General features: G+C 45.0%; 1 protein-coding gene across 1 annotated transcript; it reads left to right on the forward strand.

Annotated features, from left to right (window-relative positions):
- The first annotated feature begins 450 nt into the window (after window positions 1-450).
- cyth4b (cytohesin 4b) lies at window positions 451-21,861 on the forward strand. The gene is made up of 13 exons (XM_084189939.1): window positions 451-604; window positions 4,798-4,880; window positions 5,191-5,255; window positions 5,607-5,673; window positions 7,572-7,690; window positions 7,932-8,012; window positions 13,077-13,189; window positions 13,299-13,447; window positions 13,751-13,862; window positions 15,266-15,342; window positions 15,807-15,878; window positions 17,022-17,176; window positions 20,382-21,861. Exons 1-13 carry the CDS (start codon window positions 586-588, stop codon window positions 20,461-20,463), a joined length of 1,194 nt encoding a protein of 397 aa, XP_084046065.1. The 5' UTR covers window positions 451-585; the 3' UTR covers window positions 20,464-21,861.
- Window positions 21,862-21,914: the final 53 nt, after the last annotated feature.

Genomic DNA, 21,914 nt, shown 5'->3' on the forward strand with positions numbered 1-21,914 from the left:
AATGAAAATAAGTTGCTCACCTATAAATAACTTTTGGGCCTTGTTGACTGAACTGTAATGTTAATTTAAAACAGTAGAGGGCGGCTTAGTGCAATTTATCCAGGAGGGACCGATATTTTTCCCTCAGCCTGTATTTAGTTCACTCTAACAAAATAGTTATTAAAGTTCAACGTGTCAATAGCCGCTTTGTGAAAGTCTATTTATGCATGACACAAAATAAAATAGCCTACTTGTCATATTGTTTGATTAGAAAAATTATGTTTCGTTTAGAAGTAAACACTTCTTTATTGTAAACTGTAACATACATCTACTTTGAGGCAGTTGCTACATCATTTGCGGAAACGTCCACTTCTGGTCTAATGACGTTGATCTTAACAAGTAGCCTCGTGCCTATAATGTGATGGGAGAGGGAGGGAGGGAGGGGGGGGGGTGTTGCAACAAGTTAATCTTGACTGAGTGTCACTTTACAATATCGAGCTGTGGAGTTTGCATGGATGACACCGGTTTGTTACTTTATCATGTTTAAATACCTGTCGTTTGTACGGTGTGTAGCCTATCGATTTTGAGCGATTCTCCTGTGTGCCAATGACCGATTGCCAAATGGGTAAATTCACTTTTTAAGTCGTTATTGCATTACAATTCAGGGTCTAACATTTTATTTTCACCTGTGAATAGAAACATTGCTAGCAAAAGTAATCATGGTGGTAGACATTATCATCTTGAATTAGCCTACCTGGTTATGACATTATTGTAACAGATGTTGTACACGTTAGTGTACGTTTTTGTGGTCTTGCTATTTTACTGGGATCAGAAATCTTGCAAGAGGAACTATTTCCTTTCCTTACTTGTCACTGACATCGTTCCTGTTTCGAAACACTGTGAAGAATAATCATGAAAGGGGAAAATGATATCAACACATCAAAGAATGATGACACCTTTCTAAATGAACGATTACTTCATGCTCAGTTGTCATGACAATAAAACACCTAAAAGGATGGAGAATTTATTGTAGCCTGAGCGACAGTCTGTATGTGCTATCATACCAACTCCTTGTCACTCATTGCCATGCTATAGCCATGAGTTGGCAAAAGCACAGACATATTTGGGACCAGGCTTGTTTTATTGTGTGTTAGGATAGGCGACATTTTAAATCATTACATAACTTTGGCATCTCCAAACTTCATTTCCTTGAGTTACAAAAAGGTTAATATGTAGCTAAATTGCATTTCTTGTTAAAATGCATTGTAAATTATTACATTTACATTTACATTTACATTTTAGTCATTTAGCAGACGCTCTTATCCAGAGCGACTTACAGTTAGTGAATACATATTTTTTTATACTGGCCCCCCGTGGGAATCGAACCCACAACCCTGGCGTTGCAAACGCCATGCTCTATCAACTGAGCTACATCCCTGAGCTACATTCATAAATATGTCATCCCAAAACTTTGTTTAATGGAGTTACACAGATTATTTTGTAGCTAAATAGTATTACTGTCATGTCAGTGTGTGAGTTTAGGATCTTATTACAGGCTGTAGGAAGGGTGTGTAGAACAGAGAACTAGTTGTTAGCTGTTTAACAGCAGTATAGTGCTGCTTGTTGATATTTTTCTTTAACCTCTTAAATTAGGGCCAACACCCTTCTCTGGTTTGCATGGATGACTGCACACACACACACACACACACACACACACACACACACACACACACACACACACACACACACACACACACACACACACACACACACACACTGTTACATCCCCCTCCCGTACAAAAATACTATGGCTCATGGTTGACATGTTTGGATTAAGATAAACAATGTGAGTTTGGTTAGACTTACAAAAGCTCTTTTCAGTTTCAGAGTTACCGTTGCATTACTTTTCACAGCTTCACCAACATATAGAAAACACCACAACATATCCCTTGAACATCTTGTGTATAAATATCTAGCCTACTATAACTAAACTGGGTAATATCGCATTCACTATTGCAGTAACACAATAACTCCTGCATTAGCATACCACATACAAAGTTTCGAGCCGAGAGCTTATCAGGTAGGAGTATAGACAGACAGTGGTGGGATGAAGGGTTGTGAAAGAGAGAGTGGAAACACAATGTGACGGGATACCAAAAATATCGTGACACCTGTGTGGTGATGACTGGTATCGTTCCTATGAACGATACTAGTCATATTCTGGCCTTCTTCATGTGAATCTGATGCTAAATCTCTCCTGTGGTCAGTTCAGTGGTTTGCCTGTAATGTTAAGATTATCTTGCAGATGTACATAATAGGGGGATTGTGTTTAACTGTAGGCCATGTGATGAGATGTTGGGACTTCTGGTGCTTTTGAACAGCAGCTTCTTCCTTTTTCTCCTCTTACTCCTCTTCTTCTTCTTCTCCTCCTCTTCCTCCTCCTCGTTTCCCTTCTCTTCATCATCTTGCCTTTCTTCCCCCTCCTCTTCCTCCATCCGTTCTCTTCTCCTCTCTCCTCATTTTTCCTCTCCCTCTTTCAGTCAGTTCTATAATAACCCTCCTGTTGTTGTGTCTCCACCACAGTGTCTTCAGATAATAACCCTCCTGTTGTTGTGTCTCCACCACAGTATCTTCAGATAATAACCCTCCTGTTGTTGTGTCTCCACCACAGTATCTTCAGATAATAACCCTCATGTTGTTGTGTCTCCACCACAGTGTCTTCAGATAATAACCCTCCTGTTGTTGTGTTTCCACCACAGTGTCTTCAGATAATAACCCTCCTGTTGTTGTGTTTCCACCACAGTGTCTTCAGATAATAACCCTCCTGTTGTTGTGTTTCCACCACAGTGTCTTCAGATAATAACCCTCCTGTTGTTGTGTCTCCACCACAGTATCTTCAGATAATAACCCTCCTGTTGTTGTGTCTCCACCACAGTGTCTTCAGATAATAACCCTCCTGTTGTTGTGTCTCCACCACAGTGTCTTCAGATAATAACCCCCCTGTTGTGTCTCCACCACAATGTCTTCAGATAATAACCCTCCTGTTGTCTCTCCACCACAGTATCTTCAGATAATAACCCTCCAGTTGTTGTGTCTCCACCACAGTGTCTTCAGATAATAACCCTCCTGTTGTTGTGTCTCCACCACAGTGTCTTCAGATAATAACCCACCTGTTGTTGTGTCTCCACCACAGTATCTTCAGATAATAACCCTTCTGTTGTTGTGTCGCCACCACAGTATCTTCAGATAATAACCCACCTGTTGTTGTGTCTCCACCACAGTGTCTTCAGATAATAACCCACCTGTTATTGTGTCTCCACCATAGTGTCTTCAGATAATAACCCACCTGTTGTTGTGTCTCCACCACAGTGTCTTCAGATAATAACCCTCCTGTTATTGTGTCTCCACCACAGTATCTTCAGATAATAACCCTTATGTTGTTGTGTCTCCACCACAGTATCTTCAGATAATAACCCACCTGTTGTTGTGCCTCCACCACAGTGTCTTCAGATAATAACCCACCTGTTGTTGTGTCTCCACCACAGTGTCTTCAGATAATATCCCACCTGTTGTTGTGTCTCCACCACAGTGTCTTCAGATAATAACCCTCCTGTTATTGTGTCTCCACCACAGTGTCTTCAGATAATAACCCACCTGTTGTTGTGTCTCCACCACAGTGTCTTCAGATAATAACCCTCCTGTTGTTGTGTCTCCACCACAGTGTCTTCAGATAATAACCCACCTCCTGTTGTGTCTCCACCACAGTGTCTTCAGATAATAACCCTCCTGTTGTGTCTCCACCACAGTGTCTTCAGATAATAACCCTCCTGTTATTGTGTCTCCACCACAGTGTCTTCAGATAATAACCCACCTGTTGTTGTGTCTACACCACAGTGTCTTCAGATAATAACCCTCCTGTTGATGTGTCTCCACCACAGTATCTTCAGATAATAACCCCCCTGTTGTTGTGTCTCCACCACAGTGTCTTCATATAATAACCCTCCTGTTGTTGTGTCTCCACCACAGTGTCTTCGGATAATAACCCTCCTGTTGTTGTGTCTCCACCACAGTGTCTTCAGATAATAACCCTCCTGTTGTTGTGTCTCCACCACAGTGTCTTCAGATAATAACCCTCCTGTTGTTGTGTCTCCACCACAGTGTCTTCGGATAATAACCCTCCTGTTGTTGTGTCTCCACCACAGTGTCTTCAGATAATAACCCCCCTGTTGTTGTGTCTCCACCACAGTGTCTTCAGATAATAACCCTCCTGTTGTTGTGTCTCCACCACAGTGTCTTCAGATAATAACCCTCCTGTTGTTGTGTCTCCACCACAGTGTCTTCGGATAATAACCCTCCTGTTGTTGTGTCTCCACCACAGTGTCTTCAGATAATAACCCTCCTGTTGTTGTGTCTCCACCACAGTGTCTTCAGATAATAACCCTCCTGTTGTTGTGTCTCCACCACAGTGTCTTCAGATAATAACCCTCCTGTTGTTGTGTCTCCACCACAGTGTCTTCAGATAATAACCCACCTGTTGTTGTGTCTCCACCACAGTGTCTTCGGATAATAACCCTCCTGTTGTTGTGTCTCCACCACAGTATCTTCAGATAATAACCCTTCTGTTGTTGTGTCTCCACCACAGTATCTTCAGATAATAACCCTCCTGTTGTTGTGTCTCCACCACAGTGTCTTCGGATAATAACCCTCCTGTTGTTGTGTCTCCACCACAGTATCTTCAGATAATAACCCTTCTGTTGTTGTGTCTCCACCACAGTATCTTCAGATAATAACCCTCCTGTTGTTGTGTCTCCACCACAGTATCTTCAGATTTCACAGCAGATGAGAGGTTGGAGATTGAGAGCATGAAGATGCTTAAGAAAGACCTGCTAGATGACATCCAGGTAAACACACACACACACACACACACACACACACACACACACACACACACACACACACACACACACACACACACACACACACACACACACACACACACACACACACACACACACACACACACACACACACACACACACACACACATACACGGGCGCACCCACACACACCCACACACATACACACACACACATATACACACACATACACACACACACACATACACACACACACATACACACACACACACGCACACACACACACACACTCACTAGGTCTATGAATCACCCTTGTCTGAACATCCTTTTCCAGAAGCTAAAGATGGAGATTGAGAAAGTCATGGCAGAGGTTCACGACTTTGAGTCTACAGAGGAGAAGTGAGTGGACTGGCCTTTAATCTTTGATCCTTCCTAAACCATTATCACTGTTCCTCTTTTATTAACCATTAGGCTTATGCATGACCTATTCACCCCCTAATCATTCCCTGTTCATCTCTTTTCCACCCTTTACATATTTAGTTGTTATCCTTTATTAACTATTTTTTCATATTTGATGAATGCATTATTCCTTGCTGATGAATCAGTTATTCACTAGTGAAACATGTCTTATTATTTCCTGTCCTGTAGTTAAAAAAACAATGAATTACACCTACCTACTTCATTACATCTTATTTGTTTACAAGGTCATTTGTTAAGAAGGCAATCTGCTGTTGTTTTCTCTCTACGCAGCAAAGTCCTTGAGAAGGGAAAGCAGTTCTCGAGCGGGAAGAAGAAATTCAACATGGATCCTAAAAAGGTGAGCGAACAAATGGTGTATCATGATGAGAGAGAGAGAGAGAGAGAGAGAGAGAGTGAGAGAGAGAGAGGAGGAGAGAGAGGAGGAGAGTAGCGAGAGCAAACCGCATCCTGTCCCCTCTGAGTGGGGGGAGGAAATGTTGGGGGGGGGGGCAGGGGAGACCATCTACAAGTAAGTACACACGTACACACACACACTGAAGCCATGATGACATCATACTTGACATACGACCCACAGCTCTGTATAGGTAGGTTGTGGCTGGAACAAATTATGCATTTCTCCTCTATTCTTACAAAGTGTCGTCTGAGAGAGTGGTATAGTCCACTCATATCCCCTTTGAATGTTTGGACACAGGAAAGCAGGGTGTGTGTGTGTTTGTGTGTGTGTGTGTGTGTGTGCGTGCGCATGTGTTTATGCGTGTTTGTGTGTGTGTGTTTGTGTGTGTTTGTGTGTGCGCGTATGTGTGCGTGTGTTCATGTGTGTTTGTGTGTGTGTGTGTGTTTGTTTGTTTATGTGTGTTTGTGTGTGTTTGTATATGTGTGTTTGTGTGTGTGTTTGTGTGTGTGAATGTGTGTGTTTGTGTGTTTATATGTGTTTGTGTGTGTGTTTGTGTGTGTGTGCGCGTGTGTTTATGTGTGTTTGTGTGTGTGTGTGTGTGTGTGTATGCCTGCTTGCTAGCGTCTATGTTTGAGCTACCTTCTCAAGACAAACAGAGGCTCCACTATGAGCTTCCTTTCTGACAGGAAGATGCATCTCTCATAACATGTACACTATACGGCCAGCAGCAATGCCTTGTGGGTGTCTCATCAAGACAAACCACTGTGGTTAAATTCAACCCCAGCATCATAGCTCTACCAACTCACAACATGCATCTGTTGCTACCCGTTAACTTCTATTCTACAGGACTAGATACAGAGTACTGATACAGGGAAAGATATTGGTGGATTGTTAGGTGATGACTGAAGTTGAATTATGTGTGTAACTGCTGGGCTGGTACAAAACCCTGCACAACCAGTAGATCTCCAAGACTAGGGTTGGTGACCACTGCTCTAGTGACTAAAGCTATTTACAACCAGTAGATCTCCAAGACTAGGGTTGGTGACCACTGCTCTAGTGACTAAAGCTATTTACAACCAGTAGATCACCAAGACTAGGGTTGGTGACCACAGCTCTAGTGACTAAAGCTATTTACAACCAGTAGATCACCAAGACTAGGGTTGGTGACCACAGCTCTAGTGACTAAAGCTATTTACAACCAGTAGATCACCAAGACTAGGGTTGGTGACCACAGTTTTAGTGACTAAAACTATTTACAACCAGTAGATCACCAAGACTAGGGTTGGTGACCACTGCTCTAGTGACTAAAGCTATTTACAACCAGTAGATCACCAAGACTAGGGTTGGTGACCACAGCTCTAGTGACTAAAGCTATTTACAACCAGTAGATCACCAAGACTAGGGTTGGTGACCACAGTTTTAGTGACTAAAGCTATTTACAACAGCTGACTATTGACACAGAATGTAACTTTTCCCCTCAGTTACAGTGCTGATGAGAAAGAGGAAGAGATATTGAGTTTTAAGGAATAGTGATTTAAAAAACGGTGCTCTAATTCCGGCTCACGCTTTTAGGAAGTCTAGTCAAACAGATGGAATCTATGAAATCATTCTGAAACAAGACAAACAACAGCATTTAACAACCAACCACAGATCGGAAGGCTGGTGTGTGTGTGTTACTCACTCTGAATGAATCCTGAGTCTCTATATGCGTCTGTTATCACTGCAAAAGCTATATACTAGTGTTCTATTTCAAGTGTTTTCTAGTATCTGACTGATTGTCTAATTGACTGGTTGATTGATTGGTTAATTGGTTAATTTATGTCTGTTTTACATCATTCTAGGGTATAAACTACCTGGTAGAGAACAAGCTTCTGGAGAGGAATCCTCAGCCAATAGCAGAGTTCCTTTACAAGGAGGAGGGGCTCAATAAGACTGCTATAGGAGACTACCTGGGAGAGAGGTAGAGACATGATTGGATGATGATGATGATGGTGGTGATGATGATGAGGGTGGTTGTGGTAATGATGTTGATGATGATGGTGATGGTGGTGGTGATGAAGCGGTGGTGGCTGAGGGGAGAGGACAGAGGGAGAAAGATTTTCAAGGAGTTGGGAGATAATGAAGTCATTTCAATAATAATATTATGAAAGCTCTTGTAGTTAGTGTCTCTCCGTCTACTCAGTGTGCTTGTGTCTTTGCAGAGAAGAAATACACCTCCAGACACTGAAAGCCTTTGTGGATCTCCATGAGTTCTCAGACCTCAACCTGGTACAGGCATTGAGGTAGGTTTACGGACTATTCATCAACTAACCTTTCAATTCTCAGCTACAGTACCAGTCAAAAGTTTGGACACACCTACTCATTCAAGGGTTTTTCTTTATTTTTACTATTTTCTACATTGTAGAAGAATAGTGAAGACATCAAAACTATGAAATAACGCTTATGGAATCATGTAGTAACCAAAAAAGTGTTAAACAAATCAAAATATAAAATTCTACAAAGTAGCCACCCTTTGTTTAACGCATTCTGTCAACCAGCTTCATGAGGAATGTTTTTCCAACAGTCTTGAAGGAGTTCGCAAATATGCTGAGCACTTGTTGGCTGCTTTTCCTTCACTCTGCGGTCCAACTCATTCCAAACCATCTCAATTGGGTTGAAGTTGGGTGATTGTGGAGGCCAGGTCATCTGATGCAGCACTCCATCATTCTCCTTGGTCAAATAGCCCTTACACAGCCTGGAGGTGTGTTTTGGGTCATTGTCCTGTTGAAAAACAAATGATAGCCCCATTAAACGCAAACCAGATGGGATGGCGTATCTCTGCAGAATGCTGTGGTAGCAATGCTGGTTAAGTGTGCCTTGAGTTCTAAATAAATCACAGACAGTGTCACCAGCAAAGCACGCCGACACCATCACACCTCCTCCTCCATGCTTCACGGTGGGAACCACACATGCAATCAATCAATCAATCAATTTTATTTTATATAGCCCTTCTTACATCAGCTAATATCTCGAAGTGCTGTACAGAAACCCAGCCTAAAACCCCAAACAGCTAGTAATGCAGGTGTAGAAGCACGGTGGCTAGGAAAAACTCCCTAGAAAGGCAAAACCTAGGAAGAAACCTAGAGAGGAACCAGGCTATGAGGGGTGGCCAGTCCTCTTCTGGCTGTGCCGGGTGGAGATTATAACAGAACCATGCCAAGATGTTCAAAAATGTTCATAAGTGACAAGCATGGTCAAATAATAATCAGGAATAAATCTCAGTTGGCTTTTCATAGCCGATCATTAGAGTTTAAAACAGCAGGTCTGGGACAGGTAGGGGTTCCATAACCGCAGGCAGAACAGTTTAAACTGGAATAGCAGCAAGGCCAGGCGGACTGGGGATAGCAAGGAGTCACCACGGCCGGTAGTCCCGACGTATGGTCCTAGGGCTCAGGTCTCTCAGTTGGCTTTTCATAGCCGATCATTTAGAGTTGAAAACAGCAGGTCTGGGACAGGTAGGGGTTTCGTAGCCGCAGGCAGAACAGTTGAAACTGGAATAGCAGCAAGGCCAGGCGGACTGGGGGCAGCAGGGTGTCATCATGCCCGGTAGTCCTGACGTATGGTCCTAGGGCTCAGGTTCTCAGAGAGAAAGAGAGAACGAGAGAATTAGAGAGAGCATACTTAAATTCACACAGGACACTGGATAAGACAGGAGAAGTACTCCAGGTATAACCAACTAACCCCAGCCCCCCGACACATAAACTACTGCAGCATAAATACTGGAGGCTGAGACAGGAGCGGTCCGGAGACACTGTGGCCCCATCCGAAGAAACCCCCGGACAGGGCCAAACAGGAAGGATATAACCCCACCCACTCCGCCAAAGCACAGCCCCCGCACCACTAGAGGGATATCCCCAACCACCAACTTACAATCCTGAGACAAGGCCGAGTATAGCCCACAGAGGTCTCCACCACAGCACAAACCAAGGGGGGGGGGGGTCGCCAACCCAGACAGGAAGATCACGTCAGTAACTCAACCCACTCAATTGACGTACCCCTCCCAGGGACGGCATGAAAGAGCACCAGCAGGCCAGTGACTCAGCCCCTGCAACAGGGTTAGAGGCAGAGAACCCCAGTGGAGAGGGGAACCGGCCTGGCAGAGACAGCAAGGGCTGTTCGTTGCTCCAGCCTTTCCGTTCACCTTCACACTCCTGGGCCAGACTACACTCAATCATATGACCTACTGAAGAGATAAGTCTTCAGTAAAGACTTAAAGGTTGAGACCGAGTCTGCGTCTCTCACATGGGTAGGCAGACTGTTCCATAAAAATGGAGATCTATAGGAGAAAGCCCTGCCTCCCGCTGTTTGCTTAGAAATTCTAGGGACAATTAGGAGGCCTGCGTCTTGTGACCGTAGCGTACGTATTGGTATGTACGGCAGGACCAACTCGGAAAGATAGGTAGGAGCAAGCCCATGTAACGCTTTATAGGTTAACAGTAAAACCTTGAAATCAGCCCTTGCCTTAACAGGAAGCCAGTGTAGGGAAGCTAGCACTGGAGTAATATGATCAAATTTCTTGGTTCTAGTCAGGATTCTAGCAGCCGTATTTAGCACTAACTGAAGTTTATTTAGTGCTTTATCCGGGTAGCCGGAAAATAGAGCATTGAGATCATCTGTCACGATCGTCGTAAGAAGTGGACCAAGGCGCAGCGTGATATGCGTACATCTTTTAATGAGTACTTTACATAACCATAACAAAACAACAAAACGATAACGTGAAGTCCTAAGGTTAACAAACACAAACCTCTCCGGAACAAGATCCCACAAATGACAAGTGCAAAACAGGCTGCCTAACTATGGTTCCCAATCAGAGACAACATAGAAACACATGAACTAGAACATGAACATAGAACACTAAACATAGAAACTAACACCCTGGCTCAACATATAAGAGTCCCCAGAGCCAGGGCGTGACAGTACCCCCCCCCAAAGGCGCGGACTACGACCGCGCCAACTAAACCCAACAGGGGAGGGGCCGGGTGGGCATTCCGCCTCGGAGGCGGATCCGGCTCCGGGCATGACCACCACTCTCTAGCTACCCCCCCGTAGCAACCCTGGTCTGGTCTGGCCCCGCTGGCTGGAGCTGGACTGGACATCGGTGGAGCGGATTGCTTTGGCTCCGGTGTGGAGCAGCTGACCGATGCCGGACCAGGCACCAGTGGAACAGGCACGGACCGTGCCGGACTGACGACGCGCACCACTGGCTTGGTGCGGGGAGCAGGAACAGGCCAGACCGGGCTGGCGACGCGCACCACTGGCTTGGTGCGGGGAGCAGGAACAGGCCGGACCGGGCTGGCGACGAGCACCACTGGCTTAGTGCGGGGAGCAGGAACGGGTCGGGCCGTACTGGGAACACGCACCACTGGCTTAGTGCGGGAAGCAGGAACGGGTCGGGCCGTACTGGGAACACGCACCACTAACTTAGTGCGGGGATCAGGAACGGGCCGGACCGGACTGGTGACACACACCACTTGCTTGGTGCGAGGAACGGGACTGGGTTTCCTCATAAACCTCCGCTCCCTCTGCTGCCTAACCAGTTCCTCTCACCGTGCCTCTACACTCTCCTTCTCCCTTATCGCCTCCAGTAGCTCCTCCCTCTGACCAACTAACTCCTGCTCCCTCATGACCAATAGCCCCCGTAACCTGGTGGCCTCCTCTCCTATTCTGCAGATTCGCCCTGTAGCTGCCTCCTGCTGCCCCGTGTGCCCCCCCCAAAAAAATTATTGGGGTTGCCTCTCGCCTGTCTGACGACGGCCCGGTTGGCGCCGCTTCTCCTCTCCTGCCTGGGTCTCCCCATTCATCGCCCTCCGGTAACGGACGGCCTCCTCCTCTGTGATCTTCCCCCAACCGAGGAGGACATCCACTAGCGTTACCTCCGGCGTTTGCTCCTGGACACGCTGCTTGGTCCTTATTTGGTGGGATCTTCTGTCACGATCGTTATAAGAAGTGGACCAAGGCGCAGCGTGATATGCGTACATCTTTTAATGAGTACTTTACATAACCATAACAAAACAACAAAACGATAACGTGAAGTCCTAAGGTTAACAAACACAAACCTCTCCGGAACAAGATCCCACAAATGACAAGTGCAAAACAGGCTGCCTAAGTATGGTTCCCAATCAGAGACAACAAGCCACAGCTGCCTCTTATTGGGAACCACCCCGGCCAACATAGGAACACATGAACTAGAACATGAACATAGAACACTAAACATAGAAACTAACACCCTGGCTCAACATATAAGAGTCCCCAGAGCCAGGGCGTGACATCATCCGTTCACCTACTCTGCGTCTCACAAAGACACGGCGGTTGGAATCAAAAATCTCAAATTCTGACTCATCAGACCAAAGGACAGATTTCCACCAGTCTAATGTAAATTGCTCGTGTTTCTTGGCCCAAGCAAGTGTCTTCTTCTTCTTGGTGTCCTTTAGTAGTGGTTTCTTTCCAGCAATTCGACCATGAAGGCCTGATTCACGCAGTCTCCTCTGAACAGTTGATGTTGAGATGTGTCTGTCACTTGAACTCTGTGAAGCATTTATTTGGGCTGCAATTTCTGAGGCTGATAACTCTAATGAACTTATCCTCTGCAGCAGAGGTAACTCTGGGTCTTCCTTTGCTGTGGTGGTCCTCATGAGAGCCAGTTTCATCATAGCGCTTGATGGTTTTTACGACTGCACTTGAATAAACTTTTAAAGTTGTCTTAAAGTAATGATGGACTGTCGTTTCTCTTTGCTTATTTGAGCTGTTCTTGCCATAATATGGACTTGGTCTTTTACCAAATAGGGCTATCTTCTGTATACCACCCCTATCTTGTCACAACACAACTGATTGGCTCAAACGCATTAAGAAATAAAGAAATTCCACAAATTAACAAGGCACACCTGTTAATTTAAATGCATTCCAGGTGACTACCTCATGAAGCTGGTTGAGAGAATGCCAAGAGTGTGCAAAGCTGTCATCAAGGCAAAGGGTGGCTACTTTGAAGAATCTCAAATATAAAATTTGTTTAACACTTTTTTGGTTACTACATGATTCCATATGTGTTATTTTATAGTTTTGATGTCTTCACTATTATTCTACAATGTAGAAAATAGTAAAAATAAAGAAAAACCCTTGAATGAGTAGGTGTGTCCAAACTTTTGACTGGTACTGTATGTTAAAATAACATTAGGTCTAGAATACATTTGGTCAAATAACTGTATATGACTTGGGCTGAAGTTGTAGACTCATCTGAAGGCAGAACACAGGAGCTCTGTGAGTCTGACTGGTCTGAACCCCCTGTCTGAATGTCTGTCTGAATGTCTCAGGCAGTTCCTGTGGAGTTTCCGTCTGCCCGGCGAGGCTCAGAAGATTGACCGCATGATGGAAACCTTCGCCACACGCTACTGTGACTGTAACGCTGAAGTCTTTCAGTCTACAGGTGTGTGTGTGTGTGTGTGTGTGTGTGTGTGTGTACATGAATTTCCCTGAAATCACAATTAAAACTCTCTGTATAATGTATATGGCTATATTTCTCTGTGTTCCCTCAGACACCTGCTACATCCTGTCGTTTGCCATCATCATGTTGAACACCAGCCTCCACAACCCCAACGTGAAGGACAAGACCCCTCTAGAGAGATTCATCTCTATGAACAGAGGCATCAACAACGGAGGGGACCTGCCCAATGAGCTGCTCACGGTGAGACACAACAGCCAATCAGAGAGGCCACATAGGTCACATGATCAGGAAGTAGTAGTTAATTGACCAATGAGATGTTCATGGTGAGACACACCGGACAATCGCAGTGTTCGTATAGGTCACATGACCCTGAAGTATTGGGATTGGCCGCTATCTGGCTATGTAGTTTGGTTTATTTGGTTTGAAGTCAACCTTGATAGCAGTGGAAAGCTGTAGTTGTATATAAAATAAAAAAAAACACATATCAAACCAGGAAATGACCCTTACCTCATCAGCTGGCTTCTCTGCTGTCTCCCCCTTCAGAAACTGTATGAAAGCATCAGGAACGAGCCCTTTAAAATCCCAGTGGATGATGGGAACGACCTGACTCACACATTCTTCAACCCCGACAGGGAGGGATGGCTCCTCAAACTAGGTAACTAATTGTGTGGTGTTCATGATTTTGTTATTCACCCAATGTTCGCGGGTCTGATGGACCCACAACATTATTAGGTTTTTAAAACAATACAGCCATAACAATTTACGTAAAAATCCTTAATACTTAATACTTAGATGTTGACTTAGATCAATTACAAGCAATATAGACAGCATACATGGTTAATATTTGCCATTTACCAATGCTAGATGACATTGATCAATAATAGCGCTATTCGTTTTTTTTTATAACATTTGATTTTTGTAAACAAAAATCAATTATAATCAAGACATGGGTGGAATCAATCATGTTTATCTTGAACAAATATAAATGAAACAAGGTTTTCATCACTATTGATGTTTATTGTTTTGAACTGAACAAATTGGAAGGACAAATTTTAATGTATTGAAATAATGTATTGTAATAACATTGTGCAGGTTCGCGCAATACATTGTGAGGTTTCACACACTACAAAGGGTAAAGAGTTCGAGAAAAGCAGGAGACAGGCAGACAGGCAGGGAGACAGACAGGCAGGGAGACAGGCAGGGAGACAGGCAGGGAGACAGGCAGACAGGCAGGGAGACAGACAGACAGGCAGGGAGACAGGCAGACAGGCAGGGAGACAGGCAGACAGGCAGGGAGACAGGCAGACAGGCAGGGAGACAGGCAGACAGGCAGGGAGACAGGCAGACAGGCAGGGAGACAGGCAGACAGGCAGGGAGACAGGCAGACAGGCAGGGAGACAGGCAGACAGGCAGGCAGACAGGCAGGGAGACAGGCAGACAGGCAGACAGGCAGGGAGACAGACAGGTTGTTGGTGCTATGTTGAAACAGCAGGTCTAGGGAGGTGAAGGCACTCAGCAAACCTTTTTGTTTCATTTTTACTTGTTTTCACCTACACACACACTTTTCCACACTTTTATGGGGCGGCAGGTAGCTTAGTGGTTAAGAGCGTTGTGCCAGTAACCGAAAGGTCGCTGGTTCTAATCCCCAAGCCGACTAGGTGAAAAATCTGTCGATGTGCCCTTGAGCACGGCACTTTACCCTAATTGCTCCTGTAAGTCGCTCTGGATAAGAGCGTCTGCTAAATGACGTAAATGTAAATGTAAATGTTTTATTACCCTCGGGTCCAGTGGGCCTGAACAGCACATATGTAATATAAATGTGTAGGGGGGTGCACAGTGTGCTCTCAATGAAAATGTGTTATTTTACATGTTCTTCACAGAAAATGAGCCAAGGCCAATGAGTCTCAGGTTCTTTTAGTAAACATTGAAAATGGGTCCCACAGACCCGAACACCACACAAGGGTTAAAAGGATGTCAAAGCAACATGTACTTGAATACTTCCTGCTTCATTTGCAGTTGGCTGTTGCCTATCTATAATGACTCTGTTTGGTTCTCCAGGAGGCAGAGTGAAGACGTGGAAGAGAAGATGGTTCATTCTGACTGACAACTGTCTCTACTACTTTGAGTTCACCACTGTAAGTCTCTCCTACCTGTCTACCCTCTCTCTATCTCCATCCCTCTCTCAATCTCCATACCTCTCTCTATCTCCATCCCTCTCTCTATCTCCATCACGCTCTCCATCTCCATCCCTCTCTCTATCTCCATCCCTCTCTCTATCTCCATCCCTCTCTCCATCTCTATCCCTCTCTCAATCTCCATCCCTCTCTCTATCTCCATACCTCTCTCTATCTCCATCCCTCTCTCCATCTCCATCCCTCTCTCAATCTCCATACCTCTCTCTATCTCCATCCCTCTCTCCATCTCCATACCTCTCCATACCTCCTTTAAGTTCATATGTCGCTCTCCATCTCTCCCAACTTTCAACATCCATCTCCTACCCTCTCCTCCCTCCTTCCCTCCTTCCCTCCTTCCCTCTACTGTAACTCCCTCCATCCCTCCCTCTCTAAACTCCTTCCTCTAACCTCATCTCTCTGTACAGGACAAGGAGCCCAGAGGCATCATCCCTCTAGAGAACCTGTGTGTGAGAGAGATGGTGTATGGACGCAAACCAGTAAGAAACTATACTCATCCTTTAGGTCAGGGGTAGGCAACTAGATTCAGCCATGGGACGATTTTGTTTGGAGCGGATGGTTGGGAGGCCAGGACATAATTATAATAATTTGTACACTGCACATTGACCACAACTAAGCCCCAAAATACCTTGATAACAGAGACATATGCCTCTTTTTTTATTTGTGGGAATATTTGGGAACCCATTTCCTAAATTAAAGAAATGTAATTCATTTAGCTGAATTCCTGGTGATTTTATTGTTGTTTTTGATCCAAAGAAGTTTGGGGAAGCAAAAAAAACACTAGCTGGACGGTTTTGGGCCACCTGTTACCAACCCCTGCTTTAGTGTGTGTTGTGTGTGTTGTGTGTGTGTGTGTGTGTGTGTGTGAGAGAGAGAGAGGCCCTAAACAGAGAGGACACAGTGACAGAATGCCTGACCACTGTGACTGACCCAAACTTAAGGAAAGCGTTGACTATGTACAGACTCAGTGAGCATAGCCTTGCTATTGAGAAAGGCCGCTGTAGGCAGACCTGGCTCTCAAGAGAAGACAGGCTATGTGCATACTGCCCACAAAAGGAGGTGGAAACTGAGCTGCACTTCCTAACCTCCTGCCAAATGTATGACCATATTAGAGACACATATTTCCCTCAGAATACACAGACCCACAAAGAATTACAAAACAAACCCAATTTTACCACAGTGTGCAATCACAGCAGCAATATTTGTGACCTGTTGCCACAAGAAAAGGGCAACCAGTGAAGAACAAACACCACTGTAAATACAACCCATATTTATGTTTATTTATTTTCCCTTTTCTACTTTAACTATTTGCACATAATATGACATTTGGAATGTCTTTATTCATTTGGAACTTTTGTGAGTGCAATGTTTACTGTCAATTTTTATTGTTTATTTCACTTTTATTTATTATCTACTTCACTTGCAATGTTAACATATGTTTCCCATGCCAATAAAGCCCTTAAATTGAATTGAATTGAGAGAGAGAGAGAGAGAGAGAGAGAGAGAGAGAGAGAGAGAGAGAGAGAGAAAAACCCAGTAAGAATATACTACTCACTCTTACAGAATATCATCCTTCTCTGTGATTGATTGATTGCTCATGTCTGTCTCTTTGTGTTCCTCAGTACTGTCTGGAGCTGTATAACCCCAACAGCAGGGGTCAGAAGATCAAGGCTTGCAAGACAGAGACAGACGGCAGAGTGGTGGAGGGGAAACACCAGTCATACATGATCTGTGCCGCTACCGCTGACGAACGAGACACATGGATAGAGAGCATCCGGTACTTAGAACACATGGAAGAATACACACCAGTGGAGGCTGGTGGGAGGAGCTGTAGGAGGACGAGCCATTGTATTGACTGGAATGGAAAATATGTAACGGAGTCCAACATGTGGTTCCCATGTGTTTTGATGTGTTTGATACCGTTCCATTTATACCATTCCAGCCATTACAATGAGCCTGTCCTCCTACAGCTCCTCCCACAGACACACTCACAGATACACACACACACTACTCTCTTAATACGTGTTAAGTAAAAAAGAAAAAAGAAAAATAAATAACAAATAATTAAAGAGCAGCAGTAGAATAACAGTAGCGAGGCTATATACAGGGGGTACCGGTACAGAGTCAATGTGCGGGGGCACAGGTTAGTCGAGATAATTTAGGTAATATGTACATGTAGGTAGAGTTAAAGTGACTATGCATAGATAATAAACAGAGAGTGGCAGCAGCGTAAAAGAGGGGGTGTGGGGGGGACAATGCAAATAGTCCGGGTAGCCATTTGATTAGCTGTTCAGGAGTCTTATGGCTTGGGGGTAGAAGCTGTTAAGCCTTTTGGACATAGACTTGGCGCTCCGGTACTGCTTGCCGTGCAGTAGCAGAGAGCAGTCTATGACTAGGGTGGCTGGAATCTTTGACAATTTTTAGGGCCTTCCTCTGACACCGCCTGGTATAGAGGTCCTGGATGGCAGGAAGCTTAGCCCCAGTGATGTACTGGGCCGTACGCACTACCCTCTGTAGTGCCTTGCGGTCGGAGGCCGAGCAGTTGCCATACCAAGCAGTGAAGCAACCAGTCAGGATGCTCTTCATAGTGCAGCTGTATAACGTGGTCCCCTGTAGCTCAGCTGGTAGAGCACGGCGCTTGTAACGCCAAGGTAGTGGGTTCGATCCCTGGGACCACCCATACACAAAAATGTATGCACGCATGACTGTAAGTCGCTTTGGATAAAAGCGTCTGCTAAATGGATTATTATTATTATATTATATTTTTGAGGATCTGAGGACCCATGCCAAATATTTTCAGTCTCCTGAGGGGGAATAGGCTTTGTCGTGCCCTCTGCACAACTGTCTTGGTGTGCAGAGGTCACGGTCCTCCTTTTCCTGTAGTCCACAATCATCTCCTTTGTCTTGATCAGTTGAGGGAGAGGTTGTTATCCTGGCACCACACGGCCAGGTCTCTGACCTCCCAATAGGCTGTCTCATCGTTGTCGGTGATCAGGCCTACCACTGTTGTGTCATCGGCAAACTTAATGATGGTGTTGGAGTCGTGCCTGGCCATGCAGTCATGGGTGAACAGGGAGTACAGGAAGGGACTGAGCACGCACCCCTGAGGGGCCCCAGTGTTGAGGATCAGCGTGGCAGATGTGTTGTTGCCTACCCTTACCACCTGGGGGCGGCCTGTCAGGAAGTCCAGGATCCAGTTGCAGAGGGAAGTGTTTAGTCCCACGGTCCTTAGCTTAGTGATGAGCTTTGAGGGCACTATGGTGTTGAACGCTGAGCTGTAGTCAATGAATAGCATTCTCACGTAGGTGTTATTTTTGTCGAGGTGGGAAAGGGCACTGTGGAGTGCAATAGAGATTGCATCATATGTGGATCTGTTGGGGCGGTATGCAAATTGGAGTGGGTCTAGGGTTTCTGGGATAATGGTGTTGATGTGAGCCATGACCAGCCTTTCAAAGCACTTCATGGCTACAGACGTGAGTGCTACGGGTCTGTAGTCATTTAGGCAGGTTACCTTAGTGTTCTTGGGCACAGGGACTATGGTTGTCTGCTTGAAACATGTTGGTATTTCAGACTCAGTCAAGGACAGGTTGATAATGTGAAGACACTTGCAAGTTGGTCAGCGCATGCTCTGAGTACACGTCCTGGTAATCCATCTGGACATGCGGCCTTGTGAATGTTGACCTGTTTAAAGGTCTTACTCACATCGGCTACGGAGAGCGTGATCACACAGTTGTCCGGAACAGCTGATGCTCTCATGCATGCTTCAGTGTTGCTTGCCTCAAAGCGAGCATAGAAGTAATTTAGCTCATCTGGTAGGTTCGTGTCACTGGGCAGCTCACGGCTGTGCTTCCCTTTGTAGTCTGTAATAGTTTGCAAGCCCTGCCACATCTGACGAGCGTCGGAGCCGGTGTAGTATGATTCAATCTCTATTGACGCTTTGCCTGTTTGATGGTTCATCAGAGGGCATAGCGGGATTTCTTATAAGCGTCCGGGTTAGAGTCCCGTTCCTTGAAAGCGGCAGCTCTACCCTTTAGCTCAGTGCGGATGTTGCCTGTAATCCATGGCTTCTGGTTGGGGTATGTACGTACGGTCACTGTGGGGACAACGTCATCGATGCACTTATTGATGGAGCCAGTGACTGATGTGGTGTACTCCTCAATGCCATCGGAAGAATCCCGGAACATATTCCAGTCTGTGCTAGCAAAACAGTCCTGTAGCTTAGCATCTGCGTCATCTGACCACTTCTTTATTGACCGAGTCACTGGTGCTTCCTGCTTTAGTTTTTGCTTGTAAGCAGGAATCAGGAGGATAGAATTATGGTCAGATTTGCCAAATGGAGGGTGAGGGAGATCTTTGTACACGTCTCTGTGTGTGGAGTAAAGGTGGTCTAGAGTTTAATTTCCTCTGGTTGCACATTTAACAAGCTGGTAGAAATTATGTCAAACGAATTTAAGTTTCCCTGCATTAAAGTCCCCGGCCACTAGGAGCGCCGCCTCTGGATGAGCGTTTTCCTGTCTGAAGTAAATCCTTTGTGTCCGACTCGTTAAATAAAAAATCTTCATCCAGTACAAGGTGAGTAATCGCTGTCCTGATATCCAGAAGCTCTTTCGTTCATAAGAGACAGTGGAGGAAACATTATGTACAAAATAAGTTACAAATAACGTGAAAAAACACACAATAGCACAATTGGTTAGGAGCCCGTAAAACGGCAACCATCTCCTCCGGCGCCATTGCAGTACATGCCAGAATGTCGCGATTCAAAACCAAAGTTTGCAGGCAAAACCTTTGCAGTGGTTCTAGTTAAGGTAGTTTGCTCTCCATCTTGCTAGCTACTATTTAGTATTTGATTGAAGCGGATAGAGCAGTGACGTAGGCGTTGACGTACGGTAGTTCCTCTATGTTGCTTAGGGTGGAGTTGTGTAGGCTACACACGCTCTCACAACACCATTAACAACCCACCATCCTGTTATCACACGTTACAGAGCCAGCATCACCAAGGACCCGTTCTATGACCTGGTGTCGGTCCGTAAGAAGAAGGTGATCAACCAGGCTCCCCAAGACTGAGACGGGACAGCACCCCCTGTGGATCAATCACAGTACTGCATCACAGATGGAGATGGAACCCCTACAACAAATAGCACAGTCAATGGACTTTGGTTCAGTTGAACTGACTAAGCATTGGGAACCTGGACACTTTCAACAGTGAGAATGAGGACTTTCTAACTTAGAAAGGAACTTTTGTCATAATGAGAATTGAGGGAATTTTTTGTTGTTGCAAGAAGAGTCCTGAGAAGACTGCTGGGGGGAAGACTGACTTGGACTTTTGTCAGGATTAAAAGGGTGGAACTGTGTACTGTCTGGAAGAGTGACTTCTCATTTTGAACCACACCGTGTCAAAGGACTTCCTTCTTATCCTGTGAGATGAAATAATGTCATTGTCAATAACTGTCAACGTGACCTATAAATACCGTTTGTTGATAAGGTGACAGAAGCGAAGCCAAAAGAGCGGTTTCTCATGTGTACATAAGGCAGATAGATACGACCTCAAGCATGGCTAATTCCACCTACTGTCCTTGTATGACTCTATGATTGTGTCCCAAATGGTGCTCTATTCTCTATATAGTGCACTACTTTCAACCAGAGCCTTATGGACCCTGGTCAAAAGTGGTGCACTAAATAGGGAATAGGGTGCCATTTGAAACGCGACCCTCTCTGTATTATTACCAGACCACACCGGTCTGTTGTGACTCCTAGTCTGTCTGCTGTTATAAGTATGGTTTATCATACCTGTTCTATCTTCTGGACGTACATCATGTAAATAGATACCACCTCAAACATTGCTAGCTTCACCAACTGCACTAGGGCGGCAGGTAGCCTAGTGGTTAAGAGTATTGGGCCAGTAACCACGAGGCTGCTGGTTCGAATCCCCGAGCCGCCTAGGTGACAAATCTGTTGATGTGCCCTTGAGCAAGGCACTTAACCCATAATGCTCCTGTAAGTTGCTCTGGATAAGCGTGCCTGCTAAATGACTGAAATATATTTGTCTCTGTATGCTAATACTGTAGAGAGGATCTCTGAGTCTCCTGGTTATTGTATCTGTTCTATCCACTATGTCTATAGATGATAATGCATTGGTGAGCGAGAGAAACCATCACATCTCACCAGGAAGTCAACACAGTATTTATATCATAGAGATAGCATACAAACACACAAAGAACTCTTCTGTCACTGTCACGCCATACAAGCACCAAACACACAGAACTCTTCTGTCACCGTCACGCCATACAAGCACCAAACACATACAGAAATGCTGTTACTCTAGGACATATAATGCAATATTTTGGGAGTACATATGCTGAATTATTGTCTCTACCATGTTTTTCTATTCATGTTTTATTTTTACTCGTTCTTTAATTGTTAAATTGATTATTTAATAAATGCCATATAAAGGCCATTGTGGACATGTCAGATTACTTTGGGTGGTAGTTGCCTGTAAGCACAGATCTAGAATCAGC

This window comes from Coregonus lavaretus (genome assembly GCF_964263955.1).
Source record: "Coregonus lavaretus genome assembly, contig: HAP1_SCAFFOLD_395, whole genome shotgun sequence".
Taxonomy (NCBI): Eukaryota; Metazoa; Chordata; class Actinopteri; order Salmoniformes; family Salmonidae; genus Coregonus; species Coregonus lavaretus.

Excerpts from the sequence above, each read along its gene's own strand:
- cyth4b (XM_084189939.1), top strand. Across the intron at positions 5,256-5,606 it reads TTTGAGTCTACAGAGGAGAA|CAAAGTCCTTGAGAAGGGAA; the intron begins GTGAGTGGACTG and ends CTCTCTACGCAG. Across the intron at positions 7,691-7,931 it reads GGAGACTACCTGGGAGAGAG|AGAAGAAATACACCTCCAGA; the intron begins GTAGAGACATGA and ends GTGTCTTTGCAG.